Consider the following 24,329-nt stretch of genomic DNA (forward strand, 5'->3'; position numbering starts at 1 on the left):
AAATTTAGGGAATGAAGGAAAGAATGAAATAGATTTTTTTCGGTTTTCTGGTGACTAAAAATTGCTTGAAACAAGGCCAGGCAAAAACTGCATGTCTGCACGTGGTCTCTACAGTTTGTTTTCCCGCCCTGCAATCCAATGCTTAGCGTATCTTTGCCGTACGACCACTTAATTCCGTCGGGTCTGGGTTACCCAGGAGGTGCTGTTGAACAATTTAATCGAGCCGTGCGAAGGAAGCGCGCAATGGACGCGAAGCTGCGCCAAAACAGGCCTAAAACAACCGTCGCCAAAGCAGACGACAAAACCGGTGGAATGGTTCCTGCCGTCACGCCTGCCGGTGCGCAGGGAATACTGGGTAATAGCGTGCATTCGCCGCGCCATCTACACTGCTCCGTGAGTGAAAACCGCCCTCCCCCTCTTCAGCCACGTCAGGATCCTAACGTCCCGCCCGCCGCGAAAGAACCGTTGGCTGGTAGAGGTTCAGTATCGGCGCGGGGGCAAAATCGCATGTGGTGAAGCTCACCTGCGGCATGACTTGTTACTCCGTCGCCGCCAATTATGGGCTCTTTGGACCATTCCAGACGGTTTTCTGCCTGCCAGTTGCCTGGGCGCCATCTCCTGCCTCTCCTCCTAGTCTCCTCTCCGGCCTAGAGTTTCATGCAATTTTTACGGTCTCCGACCCACTGTGGCAAAATGGCGCGGCTTTCGAACGACGCGCCCAGTCTTCCCAGGCTGCAGTGACATAGAGTGCAGCGCGGGGGGTGCAGGAGCTAGTTGGTCGGCCCGCCGTTGGAGCTGGAGTTTTACGTGCGGACATGGAAAGAGGTATGGATAGGTAGCCTCTGCTGTAGAATGGTCCGTAACCACCGCCAAGGCAGTATTATGCACTGGACACGATAGGTCACTGCCCGTGCATGATGCGGGACTGCCTCTTCTTGCTAACTGGCCGGCGCGCTGAGGCATTGCAATAAGATACGAGTCCTGTTGTTGCTGTCCGTGTCAACATAATCGAACACGCGCTGCTCAGGAGGCATTGGTGCAATGCTTGACAGCAAAAGTAGAACTCTAAGCATGCATGCCGGCGATTGTCTTTGCATTCGGCTCAAGATTTCTGTTTACCCCATAAGCACCACCACACGCCTTTCGCGAGATCAATAAGTGATAGGAGGTGGCTAAATAAACCGGGCAAAAGGTCTTGTTACAGCGGAACCCCGATAATACGGAATTCAAGGGACTGCGTGGAAGCGTCGTATGACCGGGGTGTCGTATGACCGGGGTGCATGTAAATGGCGGCCTTGTAGACGGTCTCACGCGACAGGTGGGCTAAGAACTTGGTCAAACTACTATATTTAGCACATTCTCGTGTGATTTGCGAACCCTGAGCTGAAATCTCAAGTTAAAGAAAAGCAACGCCTATGTTATGCCCCTCTCCGCTTTATGGCGTCCAGCTAGCCGGCCAGCCAAGCGCTACGCGATATAAGGCCGACGTGGTCGAGCAAATAAGAGGGGAAAAGGCGGCTGTGAAACTGTCAAGGCCAAGCGAAACGATCGATAAGTACAACACGGAGATGAACAAAAAAAAACGGCATTGACGTACATTGTGGAGACACCCTTTGAACGGTCCCGTGCCGTCGCTATTGCGTCATAGTGCTCGGCACATAGCTGTTTGCTTTTCCCACGAGACGCAGCAACGCGAAACAGATAAGATACTTGAACCTTCGTTAGTAAACCGTGTTGCGCCGTTAATTATAGCGTGGTATTGCTACATTGACTTGCTGCGGCGGCCAGCGAATTACCCTAAATGGCGGTGCCAACGGCTACGTGTCTCCACCCATCGCCTCTTGTGTTTTGCTCCACCCTTGCGGCGGACGCGCGTGAATTGAGGCACTCTTTCCATTTAACTTCTCATGTTCTGCTTCTTAAATAAAACGGGTTGAAGATATGTTTGTCCACTTGTGTTTAGTCCTAATGCATATAACGAGCTAATTTTTGAACCCTCTCATATCAATTCTCATCGAATATTTTTTTATCCAGGAGAATAAATTTGCTTTCACGAGCCGATTGCGTTTTATTGACGGAGTGCACTGATACAGCAGCGCAGTCAGTAGTACGAAATCAGCTGAATATATTGCCCAATTGATTCTAGCCAAATTTTGTAGCGCTGCTTGCGTTTTCGTGAAGGAACGGGGTCTTTGTTTCCTCTTAGCAGATATGTGGGTTTGTAAGCATATGTATAATAAGGAAAAAAAAACCTAGCTCAAGCATCGGTCCCGCTATCCGCTGAAGACGTCGGGCTCTCCGACTTGCTCCAGCTCGTGGAGGGTAATGCAGTACTTCCAGTGGAGGCACACAGAAATAGTTTCCCAACACTTGCAGTGCGTTAAGCAATGCTGATTAAAAGAAATACTATGATTCTGAGAAAGAGTAAGGTAACCCTCCTTGAAAAGGTATAGCAGCTGGACCTTGGTCCAGCGTTCCATAACTCCATGGCCGGTGGAATTCCCCAACGCTTATTGGGAGTTGTTCCATGCTGTTTCCGAGGGCGCCTCGCAACTCCTCGTTGACCACATCCCGCATGAGAGTCTGGGGACTCCCGGTGGGAGGGTACGGATATGCTGGGCCAAAAGGAGTTACCGGATCCTTGAAAAGGAATTGTATATATATGGGACAAGTATTTCAATTCCCTTGAAGAGTTGCCCGGACTTCTTTTCTTCTTAGAGTGAAAGTCGAACCTACGCAGAACAAGTTGCGGAATAAGATTGCTTGACAGAGAAGTAGTAGAAGAAAACTCTATTATAAAGTCAGGCTAGCTCTCAGAGGGTGGTGCCCTTAGTCCAGGGCCCCATTTGCTGCTGCGATCCGTCTTGCCCGGTCGATCAGTCCGCGCTGGTCGTCCAAGGCTGAGCTGGAAAGAGCGGCTTCCCATCCGGAGGGGGAGGAGCTGGGTATAGGCAATTGGGTCGGGGGTTTGGGGCATTCCCATGTTTAGTGGTACAGGTTCAGGTGTCCTACGCAGGATGGACGTCTGTCTGGGTATATGGTAGGGTAGAATTTGTGCCGGAGCGAGAGTAGAAAACGTGTTAGTTTGTAGCTGGCGCCATGCAGCGGCTTCCTCACGGGTGAGTTGTGCATGTGGCGGAGGAAGTGTCCTACGGGAGAGTCTGTAGTGTTGTAGTATATGTGTGTATGTGAGTGGGATACTTTCCTGAGGGGGAGCGAGTCTCCAAAGGTGGGCCCAGTCGCACGCAGAGCGCACGGAGTTTCTTGCAACTCTCGGATGGCGCATGCAATTGCAGCACTAGCGGAACCGGGACCTGCATGCAGTGCGCCCCCCTTTACGCTCTCGACCCGCAGTGTACGTTTCGTATACATCACGGTTTATCGAGGCAAACAGAGTGTGCTACACATCGCCTGCGCCTCAAAGTAGCCTGTACCGAAAGCTTTCTTAACAAAATCGGTCTGATATGGTATCACCTCTATGTCCGCTTTGCGGTGTACGAGAAGACACTGAACACCTGTCCTGTGTTTGTCCACCTTTCAACTCGGCACGAATGACAGCGCGAAGTTTATTACGGGTGAGAACTCTCATTATGAAGGACTTTTTAGGCCCCTGGAACAGCGAAGACAGTGCGGTGCGAGGTTTTAAAGCTCTTGTGCGTTTTCTCAGACCCTGGACTCGACTCCAGCCTGTGATTGCCTCTGCCTTTTCCTTTTTTATGTGCGTGTACGTGTGTCCGTCTGGTGGAGTTTCTTTCGTTTTTCCTTTTCTTATTTGTATTACTCATGTTAGCATATAACCCTCATCACATGTTCACCCGCCATCTGAAGTAGCCGGCCCAGCATTATGCAGGGCTGACCTCCTTCGGGCTCATTAAAGAGTTCTCTCTCTCTCTCTCTCTCTCTCTCTCTCTCTCTCTCTCTCTCCCATTTGAGATTTTTGACGCTGCTGAGGGGAGTGCCATTTCCTGCACGAGGCAAGATAAATTACGGAGGGTCGAAGGATGCCTGCCCTGCGCGGAGTTAAACCCTGACGCTGTTGTGCCAGCTCACCCTGAAGCTTACCTAGGGTAGGTAAGGCTAGTAAGAACGAAAACGCCCGATTATGGCAAAACGCACGTGGGTTTCATCGCGCAAGGCAAGGGTTACTGACATGGGTTGCCAGGTGCCTGCACGGCAGGGAACACTGGCACGTTACGTCGCTGGAGCGATAGCCTGGTGTGCTGGACTGGACGTTCAGGGCAAGTGGCCAGTATGTGTGTCAGTTCGTGCCGGCAAAGAGTGGAATAGGAATTCCATATTGCCTGTGGAGCAGGGATTCTCAAGTACAGTGTACTAGAAGAGAGGGGCTTCTGGGGCCGGAGGGGGATTGAGTGCGACAAATGCGGCGGCGGTGCACGAGCGCGCGCGGCCGACGTGAGTCAGACAGCACAACAAGCTGCTGTTATAATCGGTCCGTACTGGGGTTAGCAAACTAGTGGGACAGTTGAAGTGAGGCTTGTGCGTGATGTGTTGTGCGTCGGTTGAGCTCGCCCTGCCGGTGAGAGAAGGCAGTGTTGTACGCGCAGTGGTGGCTTGCAGTATGGACAACAGCGGCATCCAACACACCAAAAAGACCTGGAGCTCTGAGCGACGCTTGGTCACCTTCCAAGGAAAACAGGCCGGCCCACGAATTAAGCGCCAAAACGTGGCATTTGAGTCTACTAACAAGCTAAGCTAGAAGACGAGATCCAAAGCCGCAATCCACTTTCCGGCATCACAAAGATGCCGCGGGTTCGGTCAACTCATCGAAAGGTACCAAGAAATTACTCGAAGGTGAAGCCAACGAACCACGCTTTAATACTTGGTCAAGATAGGGAGCACACACTGCAGCAGCCTTCGCCAGCTATGGTGGGATACAATGGAACTGTGATTATCAGCCTCGAACTCACCACGGACTCTGTTTAGCAATTGGGCATTTTTTTATACTTCTATGGTGAGGGAATCCTCAGACTGCTGGCAAACAGTTTGCGGCGAGTTCGAGAGAGCAAATATAAGAGCCCCAAGTTCTCCACAAGCTCTAATTAAGCTGCCTGCAACTACAGACTTTCTCCATCCCCGAACAGGGGTCACTCCTAGTTTGATCAAGTAAGAGCGCCTCTTCGCAGCACTGGCAAGCTGGGTTTAAAGGGTCTGAAGAGGGCAGGTGATGCTAGTGGGAGTGGAAGGGCGACAGGGAGAGCTGGCGCTCGATGCTTTATGTCCGCCCGTGGGGGAAGCGAGAGTTCGGGCATGGAAAGCTGGTGGCCCTGACAGCGATGCTGGGCTGCTAGCTCAAACGGCACGGCCGAGGTTGGCGTGGACCACGCGTGGTCCTGTAACACTCAGCCTTTTTTGAAATGCGTTCACTTAGAAGGACAAAAAGTCGCCCAAGCTTATCCTTGTAGGCGGAAACATGCTTTTAATCCGTGCCTAAAATACCAGGACACTTATTTTCAAGCAAAACAGATCATAAAATCAAACCGCATGAAATTTCAGTGCAGAGACGCATACAGTTCTTTTGGTGAAACTATTCAAGGAGACCCGTTCGTCGTTGCACTACCCTGTACGACAGCAGCTACTGCAATGTCCTTTGGGTGAATTGCCGGTACCAGAAGGGACACACAGTAGAAGCTCACCCTGGACAGACACCGACAGGTGTGAGATCACAGACACACAACACAGTCCACAACTGGTGTAACACTGCAACCTGAGACTAGACGTTTACTGCTGCGAGGCGAAAGGACAAACGTCCTCCGGGGCTTTCCAGCGGTGGGCCCAGCCCGTTTGATAAAAAGCCACCGCTCCCCATTCAGGACTGCTGGTGCAGCTTGCAGGAGGCGAGCTGCACGTCCCCTTCGATGCTCAGGTGGCTGACGCAATGAAGGGGCTGCAGTCTGTGCTGGTACTGCAGGTAGTGCTGCCCATTGACGGCCACATCGAACGCCGCATCCCGTACCTGCAACGATAACAACAGCAGGTGGAAAGGGAGGCACACGTGAAGGCTTGAGAGAAGGTCACCAGTTGGTGTCCGCCAGGCAGCATCAAGAAGGCGCACCTGTGGACAGTCTCTATCACGCATGAGGAAAAACAATAACTCCAAGAAAACAGCGCAGATGGTGGGATTGAGCCAGAAAACACAACAAAAGGCGCTGCTTTTTGTTTTTGTTTTGTTTTTTGAAAGCACATGCAGGCGCTTGTTTTGCTTGCTTAGTCCCGGCGTATGACTCGAGACGAGAGCTTGAGGGATACGCCAGGGCGGGAGGCGGGGCTGTGGCGTTTGGCGTGGTCAGTTAGCTGCGGCGAGCAAGTTGACGGGTTCCAGACATCACTACGTGCGGTAGCAGAGCAACCATCGAGGACCATCCATCATTCACCGGTAGTGCCAGAGTTGAACAACTCTGGCCGTTCAAGCAATGTGGGAACTGTTGAGGATGTTGAAGAGACGGGAGTGCTAGGGTGGTTTTGCGAATAAACCCCCTGTGGACTTTGTAAACTTTGTCTGTGGACTTTGCTACCCATCTGTGGACTTTGTCTCCTGCCTTCCACGCTGGTACCGTAGACACGGTAGCCGCGTGTGGAGGTTTGTCCGAGCCTCACCTGTCACCACAAGCCTTTGCAAAGCTCAGCAAACACCACACTTGGAAGCTCTGTAAAGAAATGTGCGTTGAGCAAAAGTTTCTAGGTACACTTATTCACATGTCTCCACCTTAGAGAGAGAGAGAGAGAGAGAGAGAGAGAGAGAGAGAGAGAGAGAGAGAGAGAGAGAGCTTTATTCTGGAACCGTTGGGTCAACGACGAGTGGTGACCAGCGCTTGGAGGGCGCCGGTGACCTGGGCTGCTCGTTCAGCGAGTCCCATGCTGGACCCGCGGATCCGAGCTGCCTAACGCCGCCTCCCAGTGCTCCACACAAGAGAGGAGAAGGAATGAGTTATGAGGGCATTGCCAAATGATATGAGCAACAGCTTCGTGGGCTCCACAGTCGGGACATTGGGGAGAGGGAAATACAGATGGATAAATTGCTTGTAGTCTGGCGCGACAGGGGTGGGTGTTGGTTTGGAGAAGGCGCCAGTACCGTCCCTCGGTGATAGAAAGTGACCAATGGGGTAGAGGGTAGCGCCGGCAAGAGAGGCGGTAGTGGCAGGTTATTTCCTGGAAAATCAGAAGGCTGTCACGGGTTGATTGGGCTCCATGGAAAGGGTTGCCACTTCCGAAAAAACTCGGGCAAACACACACACTCCCCCTGCCTCGCATGAGAATACTCGTGTTGCCCCTTTACCAGACTCCCAGTCACTCCCGAAACAACTCGTGTAAAGAAAAATACTGTGGGCATGTCACGTCACCTATTGAGAAGTCCCATAAATGCATAGATCCTGTCGGGTAAATTTTGCTCAAAAGATGGAGTGCATGTCTCTTCAACCATGATGCTTAAGCTCAGCCAGCGTTTTTAGACAGCTCAGTAGCACGGTTGTGTTGGCCGTGGCGAGTCAGATGCGACCAAAGCAGTAAAGGGAGTCTCGCTATCTACATGTGAGCTGCCGGCGGTCGTTTTATGTGGTTCATTGTTTTGAAGATTATACTAAAAGGTTTCCCAGACACCCGGACATCCGAACTCTTTCCTTACGGAGTCATTGGCCATCGGACACGCAGTTCCGATGATTTCAAGCATGATTTCAAACGTCCGGCGAAAGTAAAAATGGCGCCTTGCGGACAGCTAATGCCATCTGGCGTATTTATTGACAACTCCTTTTTCGATTTTATTATCTTTTCTTGACATTTCGCGTGCGGGGACGGCGCGTAGTGAAATTTGAACCCGTGATAGCGGCGAGTTGCGTGAAAATGGCGTCCACTTCACGTCGCCCTCCGCAGAAACGGACAGCTGTGTCAGGGACTACGGCAGCAGCTGCTGCTGATTTGGTTACCCCAGCAGCAGTGATTACTTTAGCAACGATGTAGATTCGTCAGATTTTAGTTCCAATGAAGACGCTCCCATTTAACGGCCTCACACTTCGACAAGTATATTGAAGTTTATTGAAGGGGTAAGCATACATATAAATGAACAGATAAGCGGAGTACATGAGGAGGTCCCGGAGTAAGAACTGTCGGGGGCACCTCCGAACCCATTGTGGATAAGATGATGCATAATATGCAGCAAACAATGAGCGTTATGACAAAGTTTTAAATACAATGTGTAGCGTGAACAAAGGGAACGAAAACACTTTACTTAATTTTCAAAAAAAAAAAACAAGTGCTGGAGTAAGGTTCGTTTTTGAGTTCGCACTGCATTTATGAACAAAACTGGCTTCTTATCTGACGACTGCGGTTCTACTTTCATGTGTAGGGTCTGTACAACGTTCGGCGGGGATACTTTGCCAAATACACCGCACCGAACCACGTTATCACCTTCAAGATAGCCTGGCGCTCATGTCAGATTAGCGCTGCGGAGCGACGCGCGACGCTTAAAGAGTGCTGAATTTTTTTTTTCCTGTTTTCACCACTGAAGTAATAGCGATTTTGTGTGAGAACATAAACAAGTGTGCTTGGATGCATATTGTGAAGAGACCGACTTACGCTGAGTGGCTTCGCAGAGTGGCACAGTCGTCAGGGCCGCTAGGTTGATGGGACCGCACAAATTAAAAAAAAACTAGGTGTACAGCGTTGATGTACAAATTGAATCATAGCTTAGGAACGTAGGGACAATTTGTATATGTTATAATTCCTAAAACAATTTTTAGGCCCAGCACAATTGCCTATACACAATGTGTGTATACTTTTTGTACAATTTTTTCTGTTTATTTGACTAATAAACTGTGAATAATTGCACGTTTCACAAAACTGCTGTTATGTGTTTAAAAGAGCAATCCATAAGCTACAATTCCATGCATGGCAATGCTGAATGTGTCAAGTAAGTAGCTAAAGAGAAAAAAAAAGTTTTGTGGAAGCACTAAAAATCGGCCGTCTTTCCGCCTTAACGAAATATTTAATCAGCAGGCAATTATTTTTGTAATTATTCAAGTGTTAATTTGCTTGCGTTTTGTACAACCTTTTGTTGGATAAGACAATCCTGGATACAGTGTTCTCATGTCCCTCGGAGCAGCGTAGTGCATTACTGGCATAAAATTTACACTGAATGGACCTGAAAGCAAAAACTCAGAGGTGAGAGGGTTTTAACAAGCTCCAGCAATCCCATTTTGCTGTAACGCCAAATGTTGCGCTGTGGAGAAGTGCATATGGACGCGTTATGTTCTCAAGCTTTCTCCCTTTTCTTCATTATTAAATAACTGCTGGGGCGAGTGGTGCATTTGAATTCGTGGAAGTATAGTCTGCCAATGCAGGCCTGTTTTCATGCTTTAGTGTACCTTTACAGGTGCTACTGACCAGCACAAGCTTTCCACATGACATCGTCTGCAGGAAAGAAGTGCTACACGAATAAGCATTGCCACAATTGATGTCGAAACTATGCCTGTACGAGACAACCCGTGAGAAGAAGGAAAGGAGCAAAGTGAAAGAGGGTGGAGGTAATGAGAGGTTGAGAGATGGTTGAACACAAGTTGAAGAAAATGGCAACGGAGGCCCACTGAAACTGACCACACGAATAACAGATAGTCAGAACTGAAGGCAGCGGTGGATCCAAAGGGAAGAAGGCTTTCTTGCATTTGTTGTTTGGGCATTTGGGGCCTCACCAAGTAAGAAGTTTTTTAAAATCCTCACCTCACTACCAAATTGACCCTCTACCAAGGCAAGGGTTTCTTGATTTGGATACATATCGAGAAGGATGGTCAAACAGATTGCTGCCCTGGTGCCGAAGACTCAAGTCCACTTACACATTTCCCTTAACCGCAATACTCTGTTACATTTTAGTACACATCTTTTTTTTTGCTACATCCTTGAAGGCACAAATCCAACTTGTATTCAAACCCTTACAGAGCCCCACTCCCACCCCTCTCTCCGAAGGGGCTAAGAGCCTTTACTTTTAATCAAAGTTTTCCTCCTCCCCCTACTTTTCTCGAAACCACGGGGCCTGCATTTTTATCAACACACACTCGAGCGGTTCACTGACTAGCGGACCACTTTGCATGCCACTGTAGACAGTGGCATGCAACTCAGTGGCATGACCCTCAGTGGCATGACCCTCAGAGTTCGGATGTCGTAGGCTCGTAGCCCACTGGAACGAGGGAACGAGAGGAGGCCAACACACGTACCCTGATGAGGAGGTCGAAATGCACCCCGGGGGCGAAGGGGAACCCGTGGCACATCCGCTCCTCGGTACCCCAGACGCCGTACTGGAAGGTGTTGCGCACCATCTCCTTGTGACGGAAGCGCGGGTTGAAGTGGAACGCCACGTCTGAGCCCAGGCCTCCGCACTGGAAGTTTATCGAGAACCTGCGCACCAGCAGAGGCGGGAGAGGGATGGACAGGGAGAACAGCCATCGTTGTTTCAACAGGAATGGAACTTTCCCCCTGTATTGTACTTAATCATATGTTACAGCAGAACCTCGTTGATGCGTTTTTAGAAAAAAAAAAAAAAAAAAACGCGAGGGAGAACATATGTAGTGTTTACAATTGAAACCGGGAAATTGTATGAACCAGGAACGTATCAACGGAGTTCTACAGTATGGGCCAAGGTTAAATGTTTTTTTCCCTCCTCAGCTTGGTCTACTGGCGTTTTTTTTGTTTCATTAACCTTTGGTTAGAAGCGATTGATAATATAATACAATTGACACACTTTGACTGATAGCTGCTTCTTTCAATGTGTTCGGCAATGTGACATAAGCAAAAAAACTCTTGATTAAACTGGTGTGATAGTTATTTCGGTTCTGCAGTTCTGTACATCTTTTTTGTTGTTGTTTTGTGTGGAAATTGTGAACAAGTGCCACTAGAGTCAAGGTCTTTTTGCGTAGCATATATCTGTTATCATTATACGTTTTTTGTGATTTGTCATTGTTTTTATATAACCAACAATTGCGTTGATATAGTTTGCCTATGTTGTCATTTGGTTTGTTGCGTGTTCATAATTTCATTGACTGGTGGTTGAATGTGCGTTGCTAGTGCTGCTGTCATTGCGCTACAACAGGGACGGGGCCTCGTCAGGCGGCCCAATCGGGCTCGATCAATCGGGCTCGATCAATCGGGCTCGATCAAATGGGCTCAAACGCCTTTTGCCCCGCTCGCCTTGGCAGAAGATTGGAAAATATTCTGTTTTTGCACGGTGTACTTGTACTCTGCCTAAATAAACAAACAAACAAACAAACTGGCTGTCTCCATATGTTGGCAATTGTATGTTGTTCTAAATTCCGATGCCTTTGTCGTTGTCTTTGCTTTTGCATAACCATGGTGAAAACACCGGCGTTCACTGTGATATAAGTGACAGGCTAGTCTAGATCTCTTCCCCTTACCTCAGGTTTCTTGCACTTTTACTGTAAAAATATAAGCCACCTTGGATTACTTCAAGTACATAAAAACACTCTGTCCTAGCACTAGCCAACCTCATCTTTAGTATTGCTAGCACAGCCGATGCTCATCAGCTTTTTTGCTCAATGGATTTTTGCCACTCTGAGCATCGCTGCCCCAGTGAACGCAACCACGTCTTGTAGAAGTCTCAAACTTATCTTGTGCAGCTGTCCAAGACATCTTGATCTGCACATTAGGGCAGCTACCAAACTTCTATACGACATTTTGGCAAGACCTCCAAGATGTCTACGCAACACCTGATCAAGATTTTTATAGACATTGCCAAGACGTGAGATAGCCATCCAGTAGCTCGGCTAACGCGACACTATGCCTGAGCTACAAGACGTCTTGCAAGATATTCTTGACGACATCTCGGAGACTGCTAAAAATTTCAACAAGACGTTTACAGGACGAGTACTAAACACCTCATAGCTATCTGGATTGAAAGCAACAAAACGTTTATTCTCCGTTTTGACGACGTTCTCAAAAATCTTGCATAGCAATCCACGAGGTGACTTCTAAGCATGCCAGATAGAGAAATAATGTCTTGTGAAGATGTTTTCTAGTAGTTGTGGAGACATAAACGAGAACCTCTCACAGAAGTTTATGCAACCGTTATTGTAGTCATCTTGCTATCATCTTATTAAGATGTCATCAAGACGGCTGTTATAGCTCTTGTCCTGTTTTACGCCCAGAGAATATATAGAAATGCGGTAATCAGAATAAGAGTGCACACATATAACTGGTTTCATCTAAAACAACTTTGATATTGCATGGATGGGACAGCATTCCCTCATTTAACTGCATTTCATGTGGCCTGACAAACTTGAGTGAGCTAAAGCTTCTAGACACACCTTAAATGCAACAATAAGCACACTAAGCAACTTTTGCAAGACTAACCATTTTATTATTCAAATAAATCATGACAAGTCAAAATAGAAAAAAAGTGACTGAAAGATGTGGAAGTAAATAAAAACTTGAAGCACTCAAATTGAAGCTATACAGATGTTATGCATAAAAGGCAAAAATTAGAAAAATAAAAATGAGAGAATTGCCTTAGTGATTAAAACATGCTTATAAAAAATGACTAGATACTGAATGCCTTTCAGCCTTTCAATGTTACATGAGAAAAAAGTCAACTGCAAGAACTAAAAAGAATGATCATCAAAAATAAGTTAGAGATCACAGAAAATGTATCAAAACATGCGCATTACAGCAAAAACCTAAAGTGGCAGAGTCTTGATGATGTTTGAAGTGCTGGAAATCCAGGCATGCTGATCCAATGATGGAGGGTTAACCTTCCTGCGATGAGATAAACACACTAATCTGAGTATACACAGACACGCACCCAAATGAAACACCAAACTTACACATTTTTGAGTAAGGAGGCTTTTTTTAGACCACTAAGGCAGGGCAAAGGTAAATGCTTAAGGTAGCTACTATTCTGCGGGTAGCCAGTGAACTCTTGCTGAGAAATTTCTTTATTAACCATTATTTCCTTTATACACCTGGAAGTCCTCGGTAGGGGAAGTCAACAGCGACTGATGATAGGGGAGGGGGGAAGTGGGTATACATTTCAGTGGTTTCAGAGTGCCACTTGTGCAAGATGCCAATAATATGGCCAATATGACAGCAGGTTAATAATGCAAATTAGTTGCAGGAAATAGCAAAATGTTGCTTGGCAACTATGTTAGGCAATATAAAGCAGCGTAAAATCATTTGAGCAATTTCCACAATATTAAAGCAAATTTAGAAGAGGGGGAACAGATACACAGGCGGTGTGGAATATTGGCTGCAATCCCTTCCAGGCTACTACCCACAATGAAACATTTTTTTGTGGTGGACACCTGATTATATGGCTAAATTTTGCATCTTGTAATGACAAAATATAATGCCATTTCAACCCAACTTTCAATTATACTTGGGTTTTTTTTTTTCAGGTAAAACCTGAATTTACTGTATTTTTACCCTCAACATGTGTCAGCATTGGGTTAAACCCGCTTTCTCCCCTGAATAGACCTTTTCAAAGTAGCGATCTCCACAATCGTGGGCTGACGGTCCGCCATTTTCAACCAGCACTTACTGGAATTCCAGCAAGCCCCAGAAGAAAAGCTTCCAAAATCACTGAGTATTGACAGAACTCTACTAGTAACTACCGCAGGTCGGCGTTAGGGCGACGTTATCCCCATTGATGGAATGGCCATGATTATCGGCGTGCTCGTCCAGGGTGTTCGGCACTTTCCTGTTCTTGCCCGCGTCCCTTTGAGGTTCCTTTAATCTCCTGATGAAGTTGCCAGTTTCGTCGGTGTAACTGCAGCTGCAGTCTGCACATGGTACCTTGTAGACAACACCGGGGTATCTCTCGGCGTCCAAGCAATCTGTCACGTTCACAAGCTGATTCCTCAGCTTGTCGGACCGCATGTGCGCAACGCGAAGGTCATACCTTGCAAAGATACGGCTTAGAGCTTCGCTGACCCCAGGAACGTATGGGATGCCGGCGCGTCTTCGACATCGCTTGCCCTGGGATGGCCTGGGATTGAGGACGCGATCTTCAACATTCTTAATAAGCTTCTCCGGGTACTCGCTCGTCAATAATCCTTGATGTATTGTCTGAAGTTCTTTCCTCATTTCTTCGTCACTTGAGCAAATACGTGTTGCCCGCGTCACAAGAGAGGAAGCGACAGATTCCTTGTGACAGGCTGGGTGGCACAAATTAAAATTCAGGTAATGTTCGGTATGCGTCGCTTTCCTGTGCACAGCAAACGAAAGGCTAGTTCCGGTACGGTTCACCTGGACATCGAGGAAAGGAAGGCTGCTGTTACACGCACATTCTGCTGTGAACTGTATGGCGGCTTCTATCGAGTTGAGAAGCAGGAGCCGTGGGGCATCATTCCGATTGATAACGCAGAAGCAGTCGTCCACGTAGCGGACAAATAACTTACGCTTGGGAGCGAAATCAATGAGGGCCTTCGGGTCAATGACCTCCATGACCAAATTTGCAGCAGTAACAGATATGGAAGCTCCCATGGCAGTTCCGTGGATTTCCTTGTAAAACTGCTTGCGGTACGTGAAGTACGTGTTGCCTAAGCAAAATTCAAGCAACTCACACATGTGTTCTACCTCTAAAGGTGTGCGTTCCGCGAGCGTTTCGTCCGCCAGCAAGACCTGCTTGCATGTTGCTATGGCCAAGTTGACAGGAACCAAAGTGAAGAGCGGCTTGACGTCGCAGGGCACCATTACGTCGAAAGTACATAAGCCAGGCGTACCGCTACGGCCCACCGTCGACTTCAGAAGGTCACCGCTGCACCGACTTTCCGGATACTTAAAAGTGATGGGACCGCTCACCGGGAAAACAGCAGCACACATTGCCAATTGTGTGCGACATTTCCCTGGATGAAGGTGACGTAATGGTGTCCTTCGATGTCAAGTCGCTCTTCATTTCGGTTCCGGTCGACTTGGCCGTAGCGACATGCAAGGAGGTCCTGCTAGTGGACGAAACTCGCGGAACGCACATCTTTGGAGGTAGAACACGTGTGTTGATTGATTGATTGATTGATTGATGGATTGTAGGGCTTAACGTGCCAACGCAACGCAGATGATGAGGCGCACCGTAGTGAAGGCCTCAGGATTATTTTGACCTCCTGGGGATCTTTTACATGCGCTGAAATCTTGTACACACGGGCATTTATGCTTCTTGCCTCCACCAGAAAAGCAACTGCCACAGCCGGAAATCGAACCCGCGACCTCCTTGCTCAGCAGCCCAACGCCTTAGCCACTGAGCCACCGCGGCGGGTTAGAGCACGTGTGAGTTGCTTGAATTTTGCTTAGGCAACACGTACTTCACGTACCGCAAGCAGTTTTACAAGACAATCCACGGAACTGCCATGGGAGCTTCCATATCTGTTACTGCTGCAAATTTGGTCATGGAGGTCATTGACCCGAAGGCCCTCATCGATTTCGCTCCCAAGCCCAAGTTATTTGTCCGCTACGTGGACGACTGCTTCTGCGTTATCAATCGGAATGATGCCCCACGGCTCCTGCTTCTCAACTCGATAGAAGCCGCCATACAGTTCACAGCAGAATGTGCGTGTAACAGCAGCCTTCCTTTCCTTGATGTCCAGGTGAACCGTACCGGAACTAGCCTTTCGTTTGCTGTGCACAGGAAAGCGACGCATACCGGACATTACCTGAATTTTAATTTGTGCCACCCAGCCTGTCACAAGGAATCTGTCGCTTCCTCTCTTGTGACGCGGGCAACACGTATTTGCTCAAGTGACGACGAAATGGGGAAAGAACTTCAGACAATACATCAAGGATTATTGACGAGCGGGTACCCGGAGAAGCTTATTAAGAATGTTGAAGATCGCGTCCTCAATCCCAGGCCATCCCAGGGCAAGCGATGTCAAAGACGCGCCGGCATCCCATACGTTCCTGGGGTCAGCGAAGCTCTAAGCCGTATCTTTGCAAGGTATGACCTTCGCGTTGCGCACATGCAGTCCGAAAAGCTGAGGAATCAGCTTGTGAACGTGACAGATTGCTTGGACACCAAGAGATACCCCGGTGTTGTCTACAAGGTACCATGTGCAGACTGCAGCTGCAGTTACACCGACGAAACTGGCAACTTCATCAGGAGATTAAAGAAACCTCAAAGGGACGCGGGCAAGAACAGGAAAGTGCCGAACACCCTGGACGAGCACGCCGATAATCATGGCCATTCCATCGATGGGGATAACGCCGCTCTAATAGCCAAGGAAAAAGAGTTCAAGCACCACACTGCTTGTGGAATCCGTGTTTATTAAGACGACCGAGGACACTATCAATACGACAGATGGCAATCTGCCGGCAAGCTACACATTACGTCACACTTTAGAATAAGAAGCGAGTTACCGCTCTCGCCAGCTTCGTGTGATCAAGGGACCAGTACGGGTCCCGAAACGTCTGTGTTTTCACCTTGACTTGGTCAGTGACCGCATCTTCGTCCTCATAAAATAAACTGAGTACATTACTTCGTACATCTGTTGATTTAACATGAAAAAATACAAATTGCCTACTGATAAAATAAACTGAGTGCATTACTTACTACATCTGAATATTTTACATGAAGAAGCACATATTGCAGAATGGTTTTACAAAAAAGTCAGATTTTTCCCCAATTATGAGTGAAAAATAACAGCTGATTTTTACCAGCCGATTTTAACAAAATATAAAACCAGAATCCTGGACGAGGATGTTATTTTTCTTCAACTGCGAAGTTTCTGAGAAAGCTGTATAGCTTTTCTTTGTAGCCGTTTGGCTTCATTCAGGTGGATGTCAAACTTTCCTTCATATAAAACATGAAAACAGACAACTATACTGAGCATACTAATAATGCGGCACGAATTGGGTTGCTCAAGGGGAGAAGCGGATAAAAAAAAACACATTTTCTTTATTTTTTATATTTTCTGGCTATTTACTTTATTAATTTTGAATATGCTTTCAGTCAACAAAACAAAGCAAACTAAGTATTATCAAAAATCCAGGCGAAAAACATGTTTGAATATTGATCAGAACTTTGTGAATATGTGTGTAAAAGGCTCCTTGTGATTCAAGTTAGTTCAGTCAAATTTTGGCCATCTTTGCGTAGCTTTCTTGCATGGCACCATTCTGGCTGGCATTGTGGCCACTCGGTTTTTATGGCCCAAGCATTTTTTTTCGGGGGAGGTGTCCGTGAACTTTGTGTGTCAAAGTAGAAAAGAAAAAGTTTCCCCGCCTGTTTTGAGCGGAACTAGTGAGCATTTTACTTCTGATGCAAATGCGGGATAACCACTGGCTTCTGCGACTTTTTTTTTCTCCAAGGTTGATTCAGTTATGCTACACCTCTAAAAAACATGCAGAGTGAGTAAAATAAACTTTCAAAGTCCTGTACCTCTTTGAAGCATTTTGAAGCCTGGCTGGGCAATTCTTGAGCCAGCCTTGGATGGCTGGCAGGTCATCTTGAAGGGAAGTCCATAGTTTCCATCAGTCGGACCGCATCTGCAGAAATTCAAAATTGGTCTCAGTGTTAAGCATGTGCGTATAAAAACCAAAAATCATTCTCCCTTTATTAAAAAGCTATACTTTGACAACAAAACAAACAATGCAAATTTAGGGTGTTTATTGTGTCAAAGCTACGTAATGAGGCTATGAGCCACGTAATAAGGTGGGCTCTGGATTCATTTAGATTACCTGCAGACACTCAACACACAGGCATTCTTGTTTATAGCTTCAACTACAAAAGTGACTGCTGTGGCTAGGATCAGACCTGCATCTGTGGCCTTAGCAGTGCAACGTTTTGGCTACTATAGGCCACCGCTACTTTGACGAGATGGGCATGAGGTGAGCCCGATTGGGTACCTAGAATCAACCTGGGCTGTTTGAGAATTTTGAGGTGAGCTTGCTGTAGAGGTTCACTTGTCATAAACTGTGGGCTTCGAACTATTCACAGCACAAATTTGCGCAAGTTGGTTCGAACTGTGATACATGTGAAGGGACAACAAAGAAGACCACACAGGACTAGCGCTGGTCCTCTGTGGTCTTCTTTGTTGGTCCTGTGTGGTCTTCTTTGCTGTCCCGTCTTTAGTGTGCTACTTAACCATGTTTTATATTTCTTCCCCTTTGACTATTGTTTTGTTCACAATTTTCTCTTTGTCTGCCCAAATCAGTGAGTCGTCACTGCAGCGCCTAATTTTGAACACATGCACACCTTGCGATGATTTCCGTCACACGTTTTGGTTTCGCACAATCCCTCAGCTTCACTAGCTCAGACTGAGGAAGGCGAGTCTTCAAGCCATCACAAGTGCCATTCAAGCACTTCAACTTGCCTCACACTCCACAAGCGTGCAGCAGGCATGGATGTCATGTTAACACCAGTGCCTCATCTCACACACCATTACCACTTAAAGGAGCACTGACACCAATTTTTGGTGTTAATATTATTGCACAGTTCGCTTCCTTCACTCAACAGAATACCCTGGCTGGAATATGAGCGGCCTGCGACGCGAAGAGCATAGTTCAATTGGATCTCATTTACCGCGCCGACGAAGCAGCGGGCAGAGCGGCACTCAGCAAATGGACATCAGCGTGACATCACCCCGTGAAGCCAAAAGAAGTGACGTGACAGCGGTCGTCAAAAACTCGTGAAGTCACTTCACACGTGCGACCCCACAAGCGGCGAGAGGGCGCAACACACTCTCAAGCGGGCGCCGGTGACGTCCGCACAAAGCGGTGAGGTCAGGCCGGGATTCTGTCATGCGCCGTTCGGGATGAAAGCGCGGGAATTTGAAACAAGTGACTTTCAGCCTGTTCAATGTAATTAACTATCGCGCGCTGAAGTATTTGAAGTGCTTTTTCGGCTTCGCCATACCACTAAGCATCGATAAAAGCAATAAAAGTGTAACATAAAATTTTCGTGTCAGTGCTCCTTTAAAATGTCACCGCAGGCTTGAGTGCCAAAATTTTTGTGACTCTAGCCATCGTCGTTTGAAGCAACACAAGAAAAAATGAAATCAGGCAACAGGGACGGCACTGAGCTAGCACGAAATGAACCGCATTATCCGCACCGCTGTCGGCGCGCCTGTCCATCCATACAAATGGAATCTGCGCTGCTGCTCCCATGCTAGCAAGCACTCGAGAGGCCAGTGCATAATAACCCTATGAGAAGGAGCAAGAAGCTGGACGATTTTGGCTCCGACAAATGTAAAAATGTTTTGGGCTGTATTTGCTTATATCTGAAACGTTCTCTTGCAGCTTTGTTCGTTTCATTGTGGGAATCGTTCATCTCAACATCCAACAGATTCAGGAAACTTACTCCATTTTACTCTGTGGTAAATGTTAACTTAAAATGTATGATTTCCACTTATTTCTGCACACACCAATAAAACTGGACAAATGTGTTGTCACTGGCGCTATTAGAGAAAAATGGAAGTGCAAAACAAACTGCATCACATCCTACTAATGGCTATACACAGTGTAAAATATGGAACGTTTTACGCACCAAGGACATCTCTCGGCTATCAGGCATGCCGTAGTGGAAAGCTACTGAATAATTTAATGGGGATTTTTAACATGCACCTAAATCATGACAGTTCGGAGATTTTTTATAATGCTAATAAAAGATGGTTTAGGTGGATTTCCTAGCGAAAAATGCGATAAAAAAAAGAAGCACTGGTAGACACACCTCCAACATTAAAGCCTTACAACGTTAAGATCTTACAACGTTAAGTTACACAAGGTACTGGCTAGTTGATTCTTTATAATTTGAAAAATACACTTACTGCATGATTACATGAAGACGGGAACACGACGACGACAGAGTGTTCTGGCTGTTGAGAGTAATGATGGGAAGTACACGTGTTGTTGCTTCTTCAAAGAACACGTTTTGTGCTCATCTTGTTATCCTCCTGCTTGGCTATCATTTAATCGTACAGTGTGTACTTTTTATATAGGTTAATCCCTTTGGGCTTAATACTGATACAGCTTATATTGATTTAGGAAGTGCATTTTCAGAAAGCATGCAGAGCGTGCCGAAAAAATACAAGATTGCTGTACCTTTTGGTGGCATTCCAAAGCTTGAAGGGGCAATTCCTCAGCCAGCCTTGAATGCCTGCCAGGTTCTCTTGCTATACACACTCCAGCACCGCCTGCAGTACAAATAATAAGCTCCAGTGAAGTGGGCACGGCCTTTTCCTGCACAATAAAAAAAAAAGAATACTAATGCAGAGAAATATTGCCTCCCAAGCATCATGCATGCAAAAACAAGCTATAACTCTTTGTACAGACAGTATCTCTGTTAACAAGAGAGTGCACTACATGTGTTGCACTGTCACTTCATTTCTGATAACAGAGAAGTTGATGCAACCACAGCAATACCAACCCCCTGCACTCAGCTAAAGCACCGCACACATTAACCTGACGCAGACATGAATAGATTGATCTGTTCACTCAATCCTCCTGTGCATACATAAACTGAACAAAATCTAGGGCGTTTAGGTAGACTCCATGAAAACAACCTTTTACATCAAACCAAGTTGTGCACCTCTGCAGGAGGTGTAGGTTAGCGCAATTGTGCCTGCAGGCGCAAGTGAGCTGCTGAGTGAGGCTGGAAGTATGGCAAAAGGGAGCGACACGAGTTGCCTAACTGCTTGTGACCTGTTGACTCAGCCTGTCTACTTATACATGTTCTTCAAGCAGACAGTGTCCAAATCAACTATACTCACCTCGTAGGCTTTCACACTCAACCCATGCACTTATTGGAATAAGAAGCAACTATCTACTCAACCCTCCTCCCCCCTCCTCCCATTTCTGTATGCAGGATTATTTAACAGTCTAGACTACTATAAAGCACTGCCGACAAACAAACATGAGAAATTTGACCACGTTTTTTTTTTTTTTTTTTTTGGGGGGGGGGGGGGGGGGGGGGGCATTATAAATGAAGATGCTTGGGCCTCCAGGTGAGCCAGCAATTACTGTTTGTAAGCACACATGGGCTTATTTGGGTAACGGCCACACAATGACCACAGACAGCTGAAGCCCCAATGTTGAAACTTCAACAGTGTACACCGAACAATGGGCCAATTTTTCTGGTGCTCTCAACAAGTATTGACTGTTACGACCATTTCACCCTTGTTTAAGGTGAGGGGGAAGCCGAGGGACAAAAACACCGATGCGCTTATTTCCGCTTCACTTACTAATAACTGAAGCGTCTGTGAGGAGTTTTGACGATATTTATTCAGCCAGAAGGCCCACACATCAGAATACTAATGGAAAGGAGGCAGTTACGTCGCCACCAACTAAGAAATGCGAACACGGCACAATGCTGATTAACCTTACTTTTTCTGGTGCACGTAATCGGAACCACAACTAAGTAGTGCGTCACAAAAAAAAAAAAAAGCACCTCTGCGGCACACCTCACGGGAAGTTCATAGTCTGGCAGGGAAAGTTTTTAAGCGTACACTCACCTGAAGTGTGTCCCAGAAGAATTCGAAGGAACCATTTTCTCGAAGCCGCGTGTGTCCGAGCTGGGCGCCAAGATAAGTTGCACACCTTTTTCTTGAGACAAACGCCACTTCTGCCGCCTCGACGAACTTCTGAAGGCGCCATTTCACCAATACACTGTTCACACTAAAAGCGCTACAGTGAACGAGAACCGACCGCTGAGAGCGCAACGAACTTTTCAGTTTTCTTTCACACACACTACCAGCGTTATCGCTGCTGACAGAAAACCTACTGTAGTCGCTGGCACAGCTAACAACAGACGTCGACACGGAAGGACGGTTTCAGCTAAACGTAACACCACAAAAAAGGAAACAGTTAAGTAACACCAGAGTCTGGTAACACCTAGGCACAGAACAGGGACCTAGGCAAACAAAGCGCGCGCGGCATGGCGCGCGGCAACACGGCCTCCCAGATTTCAAAATTTGAAAAAAATAATCAGTGAGTTGCATCTCAATTACTTGCACATTTAAATTTCTAAAAATCTGCAAACTAATTGCAGAATTCATAATAATTTTCAGCGGCTTTATTAGCAAAAGCTTCTCTTCTTTTTATGTGCGGTCCTATAAAGTACCGCCTTCACGATATTCCTTCCTCGCGCGTAAGCTTCACAAATCCGCCGCAGCTTCGCACTCGTTTTGTTGTGTAAAGCAGCCACCTGTGGCGCTAGTATCTTACCCCCTTTTTGGCGCGGTTGTTTGAATGTGGAGTAACGAGCTGCAATGCGTGATAGCGGTTCTAACCAGGAAACACTGTTGAGACGGGATTGCGCCCTACCTGATAAGCATCTGTGTAAGTGTGACGCCGGCATTCACGGAAGATTTATGCCGGTGTGCGTTCAGTTCGTTAGCAGCATCGTGCGACGCGAGTACCCACTTGCCGGGCGTGTTGTCAGTGGTCTCTGGAATGTGAAAGTAAGATTTTTCCTCTATGGTAGCTTATCAGTATGTGTAGGACCATCGTGCGGAGAGAGAATATTGTTCCTGTAAGCTCACGTCACGACGTAGGTGAGCGGGTCAATCACGTCTACCGCGCTTAGCGTTTTAACCAGTGGGCAATTCGCTTCTTTTGAGAAACCATGATGGTTTTTTTTTTTTTTTTGGGGGGGGGGGGGTGTTCGGTGGTTCTGATGTACCCTGGGGGCAATCAATTCCTATATTCGTACCCTTTTGCACTGCGTCAGGCTGAATACCTAATGCGACACGATGAAACCCACGGCTGCAATTCTGTGCACGTCCGTTGGAGAGAAAATTGTGCTTGGCTAAGTCATGTTAACAGCGCAGCTGTCGTTTCTGGCCGTAATGTGTGCGGTGTGCGGCGTCCTCAGAAAACTGGATCATAGTTACTGCCGCCGTTTACCGCGTGTGTGAGCCCGCGTCTTACAAGGAGTGCCCGGTGTCCAGGCTTGCACGTGGCGCTCGCAAAAAAAAAAACAAAAAAAACATGAAAACAGTTCACGTGTGTTAAGCCTCAAGAGGGAGCACAAAACAGCTCGCGCTACAGACGTCCAGTTCCCGAAACCCGCCGGCGCCGGTTCTAACACCTGTTGACGCGTTCAACTTTGGGAGAAATGTGAAAGCCTGCGATCCGGGAACGGACGCCAGTCAAGCATGAGGAAGACGGCGTACAATATAAATGAATATGACGATGACCTCTACTGCCACAATGTGAACATGTAAATAAACAAGTTCAAGGGCTTACATAGAAAGAAATCCTCCAGCTTCGTTATGGCTCAAACCTTGCGCGACTTAGTGCAAGCTTCGCCAATTTTTTTGGTGTAGCCATAACATTATTCCACGTTCAAAGGAATTTAACCTCAAGTTCATTTCTCGTGTCATAATTTAGACAAAGCGCGTTCAAAGTTTCATAAATATTTCACGGCAATTGTGTTGCAAAAAAAAAAAAAAAACACTGGTACCATCATATGCTTTACCACCAAGTAATTATGAATCGGGGTTAGCTGGAAATGACGTGAATCCCAGTAAAGGGTAAAAAAACAGCTTCAACTCTAAAGAACGCGCTTGCGAGTAGATTTCAATTCAATGTTACACAGACAGACAATGAACTTTATTGAATGTCCTGAGGAGCACTGCTGCCGTTCAGGGCGGCAGCGCTGCCGGCCGCTCCCACGAGGCCGAGCCTCACCGCCGCGTCGTGGGCCCTCTGGACGGCCCTTAGCTGGTGCATTAGATCAGGGCTCTCCAAGTCGGAGCGCCATTCTTTGTTATATACATTTAGAAAAACGAAGAAAACTTCAACCAGTCCTTTACAAGCGCTGCTTTTTCAATGAGTGTTGTGCCTGTGTCTTTTAAGACACCTTGGTTCTCCAACAAATTTGCTATGGGAATGTAGACTGGCTTCACGTCCAGGCCGATTTTGTTGAACTATTGAAATTTCACTGTAGCGCGCATATCAATGCCTATGGTTATTAAGTATCGTTGCAATATATGATGAAGAAACGACATCCTGATTATTTTTCAGCCGGAGCTCTGAATACATAGTGAAGCGTGCACGTGCACAGCCTGCATGCGCGTAGGAGACAATTAGGTTTAAAAGGGCCATACGCATACGATGTTTGCATAATTAAAAAGTTTCAACGAAATTGAATTTTTTTTCTGGTTTGTATTTTGGTGCGATAACCCAGTTCCCATTCATTTATCCACATATACAACCACGTGTGTGTGTCTGTCAGTTAGAAGTAGCCACAGGGGCTTATCCAGAATTTAGGTTTCTAGGGGGTGACGAAATCCTTCTGGGGTTTTCTTTTGGGGGAATATATAAAACCCTGAGTAGCCAGAGGAAAGAATAGTGTTCCAGTCAATCACACAACTGACGAGCTGTTTGCCACAAACACA

At 46.9% G+C, this 24,329-nt stretch overlaps 1 protein-coding gene and 1 long non-coding RNA gene across 3 annotated transcripts in view; both read right to left on the reverse strand.

Annotated features, from left to right (window-relative positions):
• Positions 1-5,708: 5,708 nt before the first annotated feature.
• Positions 5,709-24,329, reverse strand: part of LOC144148191 (32 kDa beta-galactoside-binding lectin-like) — a 32,724-nt gene continuing 14,103 nt past the window's right edge. The window contains exons 7-8 of the mRNA XM_077679776.1: positions 10,218-10,398; positions 5,709-5,974 (exon numbers count right to left, since the gene is read on the reverse strand). Coding sequence (XP_077535902.1) covers positions 5,828-5,974; positions 10,218-10,398 — 328 coding nt within the window. The 3' untranslated portion in view covers positions 5,709-5,827. The remainder of the gene's footprint in view (positions 5,975-10,217; positions 10,399-24,329) is intronic.
• LOC144148192 (uncharacterized) lies at positions 12,433-22,642 on the reverse strand. 2 transcript variants are annotated; one of them, XR_013317998.1, is made up of 4 exons: positions 21,441-22,642; positions 20,032-20,169; positions 17,372-17,478; positions 12,433-12,768 (listed from the first exon to the last, which is right to left on the reverse strand). It is a non-coding gene; the product is annotated as an uncharacterized LOC144148192 (long non-coding RNA). The 2 variants fall into 2 exon arrangements; XR_013317999.1 differs by having other exon boundaries at positions 20,032-20,123; positions 21,441-22,641.

This window comes from Haemaphysalis longicornis, unplaced genomic scaffold (genome assembly GCF_048455015.1).
Source record: "Haemaphysalis longicornis isolate Haplotype H1 unplaced genomic scaffold, Haemaphysalis longicornis Haplotype H1 scaffold_8, whole genome shotgun sequence".
NCBI lineage: Eukaryota > Metazoa > Arthropoda > Arachnida > Ixodida > Ixodidae > Haemaphysalis > Haemaphysalis longicornis.